The sequence below is a fragment of the Embiotoca jacksoni genome, unplaced genomic scaffold (genome assembly GCF_022577435.1).
Source record: "Embiotoca jacksoni isolate LCO1_2020_lvr unplaced genomic scaffold, fEmbJac1.0.p SCAF_4, whole genome shotgun sequence".
Taxonomy (NCBI): domain Eukaryota; kingdom Metazoa; phylum Chordata; class Actinopteri; family Embiotocidae; genus Embiotoca; species Embiotoca jacksoni.
The window spans coordinates 18535324-18545417 of NW_027185392.1; the positions used below are offsets into that span (position 1 = coordinate 18535324).

General features: G+C 38.0%; 1 protein-coding gene across 1 annotated transcript; it reads left to right on the forward strand.

Moving 5' to 3' along the window:
* Positions 1–735: 735 nt before the first annotated feature.
* Positions 736–8046, forward strand: cdc37 (cell division cycle 37 homolog (S. cerevisiae)). The gene is made up of 8 exons (XM_069166807.1): positions 736–1002; positions 2976–3272; positions 3355–3448; positions 4588–4703; positions 4795–4917; positions 5007–5189; positions 7760–7831; positions 7939–8046. The coding sequence occupies exons 1-8, from the start codon at positions 886–888 to the stop codon at positions 8044–8046; spliced, it is 1110 nt and encodes a 369-aa protein (XP_069022908.1). The 5' UTR covers positions 736–885.
* Positions 8047–10094: the final 2048 nt, after the last annotated feature.

The following is a 10094-nucleotide window of genomic DNA, read 5'->3' on the forward strand; positions in this document are numbered from 1 at the left end:
TGTGCAATCGTGAACGTGTAGCGTGTTCAAACATATGATTTTTCATACCTTTGATGTCCTTTGTGCACTCAGTTTTAATCCTCCTTGGAGCTGCATAAGATCACAACAACTTACACTAAAGGATATAAACAGTGACACAGTGGTCCAAATGAAGTAGCGTCATAATAACATCAAACATCTACTAAAAGTGAACCAGCAGCCATTCTAATGTTTTCAGGATAATACAAATAATGTGTTTTTGTTAAAGAGATAGCCAAAAGGCTTTTGTTAAATATAGATAAATAGCCTGTATGAATAGTCAAGTCATTAAGTTCATAGTTGATAGGAAACATAACATAAGTCAAATCAATCGACAAAAGAAGACACAAATGCTGGGAAAGTAAAATTGCATTGGCATTACAAAGGTCGCCTATGTTTATAATACGGTAGGCTACACTTTTTTTTTTTTATATACGTTGACAAGTTAAAACAATTGATTTTGTCAAGTAAATACATTTTTACACGATGCTCATGCGTCAGTGTAACAACAGGAATAAATTGCAGAAAAAGTAAAAAAAACAAAAAAAAAAAACATTGATCATTTTATTATCATTAACGTTTTGTTCCATAGATTTACAGTTACTTTGTGTTTGTCGTATTTAGGTGGACGTTTTTCGTTTTACAGTCAAAACATAAACAAAAACATTCCCTGATGACGTGTATAGATTGACTTCACGGTGCCGCGGTGTTGCTGTTGGGAATTGGATTACTCTAAACGGCTTGCTGCTGCCTGACTCGCTAAGAAGATTGTAAAAAAAAAAAAAAAAAACTATTATTATTTTTGCTCACTTTGCTGATGTCCTGTCGGTTTGTCTGAACAGCCTCGCGGCGGAGAAGTCGGAGGAAATGAGCACCGGAGCGGGCATCGACTACAGCGGCTGGGACCACGTCTACGTGTCGGACGATGAAGACGTCACCGATCCGCACGTGGACACGCCGAGTTTGTTCAGACTCAGACACCGGGTCAGCTGTGAAACTTGTGCTAGTTTTGGAGTCGTGTACCTGGTTAGTTTTACCAGTAGAAGTGACTTTTAGTACGAACCGAAAACCAGAGATGTCGCCAGAGTGTTTGGGTGTTGCACTGAAATCTGTCGAGATTTTAAGACCAGAAAAACTCAGGTCTGTTACTTGTGCAAGAAACCAGTGCAGCATTGTAAAAATACACCACTAGAAGTAAAATAACTGCATTCAAAAGATAACATAGGTAAAAAAAAAAAAAGAGACTAAACCATCATCAGCTAAATGTACTTGGACTTGTAATGCAGTGAAATGTCCCCTGTAATATTTTGGTTTCTAAACTTCTTATACATGAAATTCGTAGATATCCGAAACAACAAGGAGCAAAACACAAGTTATAAAGACAAATACAAGAAGGAAGATGGAGGTTGAAGGGACAAACAACTTTTAAAAACAACTCAAATATTACAAAAGTCACAAGGAAGCAAAGGGAAATACTAGAAAATGATTGAAAGGTTGATCAAATGTTGATGGTCTGTTTTTGTGGCTGTTATTAATACATGTGACTAGATTTAAACCAAATAAAGTTTGTGACCCTGCTTGCACCTGCGGGTCTTCAGTTTTTGTAACTTTGACCTCAGCGAACGTGTAGCACCTGGTTGTCTTTTGTTCTTTTTTTTTTAAATTTTTTTTTTTTAAAGTCAAACACTGACTGGTAAACTGGCTTTAGTTCAGTTTTAGTTAACCGCAGATATATTTGTATTGATGTATTATGTTGGCCAACAAGTAAAAAAAATGCAGTGCAAAATGTCGAAGATATGTTTGAGATAGAACGTTAAGGTTGACAAGTAAATCTTAACTCCCAGTCGAGCTTTTTCTGGAGCTTTCAGCCACAACAAATGGTGTCCTCTGTACTTTTCCAGACCTTTCTACAGCATCTCACAGCCTTCATCATGACCCCCATCTACTGATGAAGCCTGTGCGTTGCAGTTGAAAGCTCTGGAAGAAGTTAGTACGAGGGATTTAAATTGAGTTTATTTTGTCAAAATGTTGGAGGCATTTAATAATTGGTGCCTCGGATATCAGTTAGATGTTTATCTGTGAAATTGGTCACAGCTCTTCAACAAACCATTTTAAGTTTAGCGTCATCATCAAAAATGTTTGGATATGTTAAGTAGTTGTAAAAAAATTATATGTTGGCCTGTAAGTGACCGTCCAATTTTCATCTAACTTTCAAATATGCATCGATGTGAACGTAAAAAAATCATCTGTAGCAGTCGGGCTCTAGAAATAAAAGCCTTCGCCAATGTTACTTTGTTTCGGGGGCAAATCATTGAGTGAAAAAGTTAATAGAAATAAGCTGAATGAAGTGTGTGACGGTTGCTACAGTAACTCCAAATGTGAAGCTCTGTTTGTTGCCTCCTGATCTGGGTGATAAGCTACCTTGCTGTCACGTGATTTGATAGTAAAAGATCTAGAGTGACTCGTAATCTCCTGCATTCCCCTGGTTTCTCCGGTCTAGTTTCTCTCATGTGTTTCCCTGTAACTTGCCATGATGGGGGGGGGGAATGTTGATACTGTTATAGATTTTTTTTGATTTTGTGAATATACAAATTTAGCCTACTGTGTTTTGAAAGATTTTATTGGGGGAAAAAAACTATTCATACACTTTTTGTGCATCACTGTAGCCAATCAAAACCCATTATAATTTATGTTTACGTTATATTTTTCTTCCACATTGGACACTGATTTTTTTCAAATAAATAAAATGCAGCTTTTAGATATTTATTTCTGTCTCATGCACACTGTTTTTTAGCTTTGTTGTTGTTTCAAGAAGCATCTCCTCCCTCCCTGATGTCCTCACCTCTTTCTTCTCCCCATCACTCCATGTTTTGAACTACCACCATCTCTGCCTCGTGTTTTCTTCTCATATATCTCTTTGTCTCTTTGCTCCGATCCTTTCTGGCCTGCCGCAACAGTCCCGGCTGGAGAGGATGGCTGAGTTTCAGCAGAGGGGCGAAGAGCTGGGAAATAACTTTGCAGAATACAATAAGCTCCTAGAGGAAGCCCAGACACGACTTAAAGACCTGGAAGAAGGAAGCGTGGAGGGAGAGGAAGATGAGGAGAGAGAGGCTGAGCTGAAGAAAGTCCAGGCCGAGGTGAAAAAACTGAAGAAAGATAAAAAGTTATTTGAGAAAATGATGGATGAATACCAGCGAGAAGAAAAGAAACTCCCCTGGAAAGTAGACACCATCAGCAAAGAAGGTTTCAAGAAGGTGACACATGGCCTCCAGATCACAAAGTTTGGTGTGACGTGTCGGTTTCCTGATTTTCCGCTTTCTTTATCTTGTTTACCAGAGTGTTCTCAACATCAAGCCTGAAACTAAGGAGGAAAAGGTGGAGAAGCACAAGAGCTTTGTGGAGAAGTATGCAAAGGAAGTCAAACACTTTGGTATGCTTTAGTTTTCCTCAACTGAGTGTCGTTGTGTTTACGTTATTTCATGCTCCCTCACATTGTCCATTCCCACCCTTCCTCCTGCTCTGTTCATTGTGTCCTCAACCCTTTTAGTTTTCATGTTATGTGGACAGACATTATGTGCTGTTATTTTAGTATCTACTAAGTGTTCCAAGATATTGGAAGGAACATTTTAAGGGCTATTTTCAAAATAACTTATTCACTTTTCCCCACAACTCATTATATAGACAAGTCTGTGTTCATTGGGTGAAATAACCAAATTCAAAAGTTAGCTTTGGACACTTTTTTCATTACAGTCACTTAAATGTATGATGGTAGTTGTGTAGCTGTAGTTGTGGAATAGTTGAGTCTATACAGGTGGGTTTGGACAACACGTCAAAGTGGGAAGCGCACTATGACGTGAACAGTGTGATGTATGCCAAGTTATTTGAAGTGATTTATTATTGCACATCCACAAAGTCAGGGGACTCAAAACTATGGAGCGATAGGAGTGCCACAGTAAAGAATAAATCTGTAAAAGAGTAAGGAAATGAATGTCAAAATATCAAGGGGAATAAATTAACGAATAAATGCAAAAATTTGGCAATAATAAAGACAAATAATAAAGTTTAAGGGGCAATACTCTTTTAAACATGAAGAAGGGAACAAGTTTTGTCACGCAGCACCTGCGTTCTTACGATTGTAGCCAGTTCAGCATATCTGTCTACTGGGGAGTTTAGGTTTCCTTCAAATAAGCCCTTTAAAGGTATCAAGAAGCTTTAAATTTATTTTAGTTATGACTAAAATATTCTTTAGATCCTGCTGTAGCCAGAAATATTACTAGATTTTAGATTTTTAGCAAAAATTATATTATTGTCCATCCATTGTCTGCTACTTATCCAAGTAATACTGTTAAATGATTAATCAGTGATTGGAATTCTAGGTGTTACTATTCCTGCTGGTTTTCATCAATATTTTTGCTTCCGCCAGTATGACTGTGAAACATTAAACTTCCTTCTGTGTTGTTTTCATAAATTGTTAAAAACTCTGTGGACCCTGCAAAAACGGTCAGTGTCAGAAGATACAACCCGCTCCAGTTTGGAAGCAGCTTTATCCTCGATGTAACTGTTCACCAGGGATGTTGCGGCGTTGGGACGACAGTCAGAAGTATCTATCAGACAAGCCACATCTGGTGTGCAAAGAGACGGCTAACTGCCTTGTTGTCATCTGCATTGACTTTGAGATAGATGAGGTGAGTGCTGTGGGAGGACTGAATGTGCATCTTCAGAATAAAAAGCCTTGTAAGGTCTTCTGAGCCTCGTCAATTCTCCATGTTCTCGTAGAAACATGCCCTCATGGATCAGGTGGCCCATCAGGCCATCGTCACGCAGTTCATCTTGGATTTGGCTCGGACACTGAAGGTCGACCCCAGAGGCTGCTTCAGACAGTTCTTCTCAAAGATCAAGGTCTGTAGCTACTAAAACACACTATGCTGTGGAGTAACTGCATCGGGGAAAGTTATGTCTGTTTATGTGTGTCTTCGTGTGCATGTCAGGCTGCAGATGAGCCTTACCAAGATGCATTCGACCATGAGCTGGAGCTGCTGAAGGAACGAGTTCGCAGCTGTGCACAGACTCGTATAGAGAACGAGATGAAGGAGCTGGAGGAAGAGGAGAAGCAGGAAAGACTGGGCCCAGGTGGTTTAGACCCTGTAGAGGTCTATGAATCACTACCAAAGGTAAAACATTCACACACACACACTCGTAAGAATTTCAGAATGGTGATTTTTTTTTTTTTTTTTTTTTTTTTTTTTTTAGGCATCAACTGGTATGATGAACGCCCTGTTTTTGGAGTGAATGTCACTATAATAATGCGGCTTCAAATTTTCAAAACAGCAGGGAACATGCTGAAACAGATTATGGAGTCATGTGAAGTAATGTCAGACATTAGCTTGTAACCTTTGTGGTATTGCACTTTAAGGCACTTCTGTTACCCTATCAGGAGACTACGTCCATTTTTCTATTAGGTCTGTAGTGATTGATAATTTCAGAAAACTTTCTTGAGATAGGTGAAAGTTGATATGTCTAATGTTAAATTTACAAGATACGACTTATAATGAAGAATTGATAAGAGACATCATTATACCAACTAAATGACGTTTGTTCTGATTCAAAAAATTTTGAAAAGGGTGCAATAACTTCTATCTCTACTTTAGATTATATTTAGATTATATTCGGAACCACAGTGAACGTATTTCAGCTTCATCTTGAAGAAGTTAGGAGACCATTTTCTTTACTTGCTTTACTTTACTCACTTCTTTACTTGCTCTGTATTTCAGTGTAGCAAATCCTGATTGATCCAACAAAGTCTGCATCAGACGCTACCTTGTTCTATCCTAGTAGTTAACTTTGCATGGTTAGAAAGTGTGAGCTTATCACTCTCAATGTGGGTGTTTAGTATGAATTCAGTTTGGCTGGATTTCATGTAGCCTCACACTGCAGCTAAAAAAGCGGTCGTTCCGTCGGTCTGCGTCCCCCGGGGCTGTGAGAGAACATTACATCCAGTTTACACAACACTTCAAATTCAGCACTTTGTTTTGCTGCACTGACTGAAGCTACAAGCCAGAAAAACAAAACTGCAGATCGTCCCATAAACGCTATCATTATCCACCTGGCTGCAAGCCTTTATCATCATTTTCCCAGTATTCGAAACAACACATGATACAGGCTTTATTTACTGTGTTTGCTTAACTCTTCTTTAAATAGATGTTTCTTTCTTTGTTTTTTGTTTTTTAGAGTTCACGCCGTGTAGAATGTGTTTTATGTTAATATTATGCAATAGCTTTAAACCTAAAGGGACATACAATATAGATCATACTGTTTCCGTAAGGTAAAAGTCAGTTTTATTTATTCAGTTCATTTTATGGATAATTGAAGTGTTGTTTGTTGGACGGTTTGGCCGTAAACATTTCATGTGTTGGTTTTCTTACTGGGAACCAAGAATATTTTAAGGAGGGCTTCATCCTGCTGGTTCAGTATAGAGAGGCCAGACATATGAAAGTGTTCAGCCTTTGTTTTTAAATCACGCAGCTTTCAACATTCATTCTGTCCCTGATAACCTCTTCAGATAAATTTCCACTTTAAAGTCACAAAGTATTGTTTTAGGTCTCCTCTGGAGGACCTTGAGTTTGTAGTTTTAGCTCAGACATGTTGTTCCAACCGCCCTCAAGTTTTTTTTTTACTTCATTCGTCTCTGATCTGCAGATATCTGAGGAAATCTTTCTCTTCAAGGCTGAAATGTGTTTAAAACTTTCCTCTGCACTTAATGACCTGTTTAAAAATAAACTTTGACAGCTGTGGAATCGATGCATTTTCCCCCCCCCCTGAATCACTGTGTTAGTGTTTGCGAAGTCTATTGACGTGAACTGTATCGCTATTTGGATAATGAGGGAAGTCAATGCAGGTCAGCAGAACGGACTCCACCAGTCAGGCATGAGCTCTCTGTGTAAAGTAAATAGCATCACGCTAAGTTTCGTAATAAGTCTAAAAGTTTCAGTTAATTTTTCAGTGGAAGTTATTTGTACAATAGACAAAAAAAATGAACTTAATTTAATTGGAGAAATATCAGTTAGAGGGATTATATGATGACATTTTAAACATGACCAAACAGTTTTTCCCCGTTGACTCTCAGATTCAGGGCCAACATCAACACGCTCTTGTCAGTTCAGTAGGTTTGTAGGTAGGTAGGTAGGTAGTTACTTTATTAATCCCCAAGGGGAATTTTTTTTTCGCTACAGCAGCATACAGGAAGCAATAAGATAATATAGAATAATAAAAAGCAATAAAATAGCAGTAAAAAAAATATTAAATATAAAATGCACAGTATATACAGTACAGTATATATCTATATATATTATATACAAACAACCAAGAAACACAGACAACAGTGTTATTGTTGTGTGATGGATTTTGCCAGAGGTGAGTTATTGTACAGTCTTATTGCGGTGGGCAGTAATGATCTCCTGTATCTGTCCTTGTGACAGCAGAGCTGGAGGAGTCTTTTAGAGAAAGTGCTCCGCTGTCCCTGCGGCAGGTGGTGGAGAGGGTGGTCAGGATTATCCAATATGGATAATAGTTTGTTCAGCGTCCTCCTCTCCACCACCTTTTCCAGGCTGTCCAGTTTGTAGCCGATGATGGAGCCGGCCTTCTTAACCAGTTTGTTAAGTCCGTTGGTGTCGCCGGCTCCAATGCTGCTCCCCCAGCAGACCACAGTGAAGTTGCACCGTGTCAGAGCTTTGACAGCTTGTAGGAAATACAGAGGAGCTTTGATGAGAAGAACATCCAGAAGCTGCAGGAAGCTATGGACAAGCTGCATCCTGAGGTGAGTGTGTTCTCCCTCTGAAATATTCATTTCTGACCAATTGGCACCAAAATCTGTCTGTTCATTCATTCCGTCCTGAACCGCTGTCGCTGTGTTTCTCTCTACAGGAAGGAAAATACCACCTGCACAGGTGTATTGCCTCTGGATTATGGGTCCCCGATTATGGAGAGGCCGCTGATGAAGAGGATGAAGAGGAAGATTATTCAGTTGTATAGATATGTATAGATTTGTCCTACCTACATTATCACTTCAAACATGTTAGAGGCCCAATTTATTTCCTACGAAAGGACAAAAATGTATCTGGATGGAGGGCCAAAGATAAATGTTTTTGCTGTATATGAATTTATATTTCATATAAATGTAATATATTTTACAGAAAATTAACATTCATAAAATGTCATAATAATAAAATACTTTGTTCTCTTGTCAGTGTGTCGATCTCTCATCTCGACTAGCAGCTCAAAGTCAGACATGTAGGACAGACTAACAGCACATGAGCATCATCAGTAGAGAGAGAATACCAGCATAATTTGTAGATAAAACGTAGGCCAATGTAATTTATTAGAGCAGCTAACAGCACTCTTCTGTACATTGTTGTAAAACTCGTATTATGTAGTTTTTAGTTGCATAAAAGTTACTCTTTATATATATACAAATATTTGAGAGCACGTGGATTAAAGAAATAGGTGACCACCAAGTATTCAGTTATAAATGACTTTTTTTTTTAACAAGTAAACAAAATAACTGCAAGATTATTAATACTGTATTTATATCAGACAGTTGATCTGAATAACAGATTTCCTCTTGTAATTCCTTCTGGTTTTGTTTTATTTGCGTGTTATTTTTTTTTATCTTTAGAAATACAGTATTAGGTTGTAGTTGCAGCAGGTGGTCATATGTCGTTTTAAATTGAGCAGCTTTAAGGGGCATTTGAGAAAACAATTTATCTTTTCACTCACCTGGTAAAACGAGTCAACACCACAAACCGGATGAGAAACGATTGTTAAGATTTCTGAGACACTGGCTCACACAGCTGACTAATAAAACTCAGGCGTATAAAACACTCATGCAAATGTCACTTTTTATCTATGAAAAGTTTGACTTGCTCATTCAGGGTTTCAGGTCGGTTTTTGCCCGGCTGCATGTGTTGTTGTTCTGTGGTCAACAGCGCCCCCTCAAGACGAGCCGTCTGTCCCCAAACACAAACTATTCAGTGGACAGAAAACTTTATGAGCCATAAACTATTACAGAAGGCTGTATTGTAGACATCAATATTTCTTGTTCACTCATTCATCCTTTTTTTTGTGTGATTGGTTCATTTCAAGTCCACAGAAGAATTAAATGATAACCAATATCAGGCTAAAATAACGGGTCCCAATGACACGGTTTTTACATCTGTAGGGTTCTTCTCCGTGTTTTAGAGCCTCAGGTTTGGGATGTTGAGGCTGACCCTGCAGACGTATTGTAGCCAGTACAATAAATCCTGAAACATAAAGCTCACCCGGTGGGTGACACCCAGTGGACAGAAGCACAAACACCTCAGTGTAGATCACAGAAGAGACTGTGAAATGTCTTGATTATGTTAAAACGTGACATACATTTGTTGTTTTGAGGGTGTATCCTTCTATCCTAGAAACTACAGCTTCTAAACCAGCAGAATGTGGCTGATATTTGACTTGTGTAAATGTATCAGCATTGTTATGTAATGCGTAACAAAAACCACAGAGCTGCTCAGGGATGTTTGAGATTATTCTTTAAGATTTGATATGGACAAATGAATATCTGCACATTATAGTTATGGTTATTATGTCTTTGTAATTCTCCTGAAAGAATCTGTTCCAACTTCAAAAATCCAGTATTAGTGGGGCTATAATGGGAACTTCAGAAATTTCAGAGTGAACTGGTAGTTTTATTTAAACATATTCACAAAGCCAAACACAGATTTGCACATTGGGCAGATATTGATTAATCTGCCAATTGTGTGCTTAATCAATTCTGGTCAATCATTTAGTGATCATTTAGCAAAAAAAGATTGGTTATTTTTTCTAGTACCCAAAAGATAAAAAAAATTTTTTTTTTAAAAAAGATACCCAAATATATTTCATCTACTGTGATATAAAACAGAAACTGGAGTCCGAGAATAATGACTGAAATGATTAATCAAATATCAAAATATTTGCTGACTAATCTTATGTTGTTGGACTAATCAGTTGATCAACTGTTGCAGCTCTAAAATCAATAGAAAGATGAAGCTGAGTTTGTC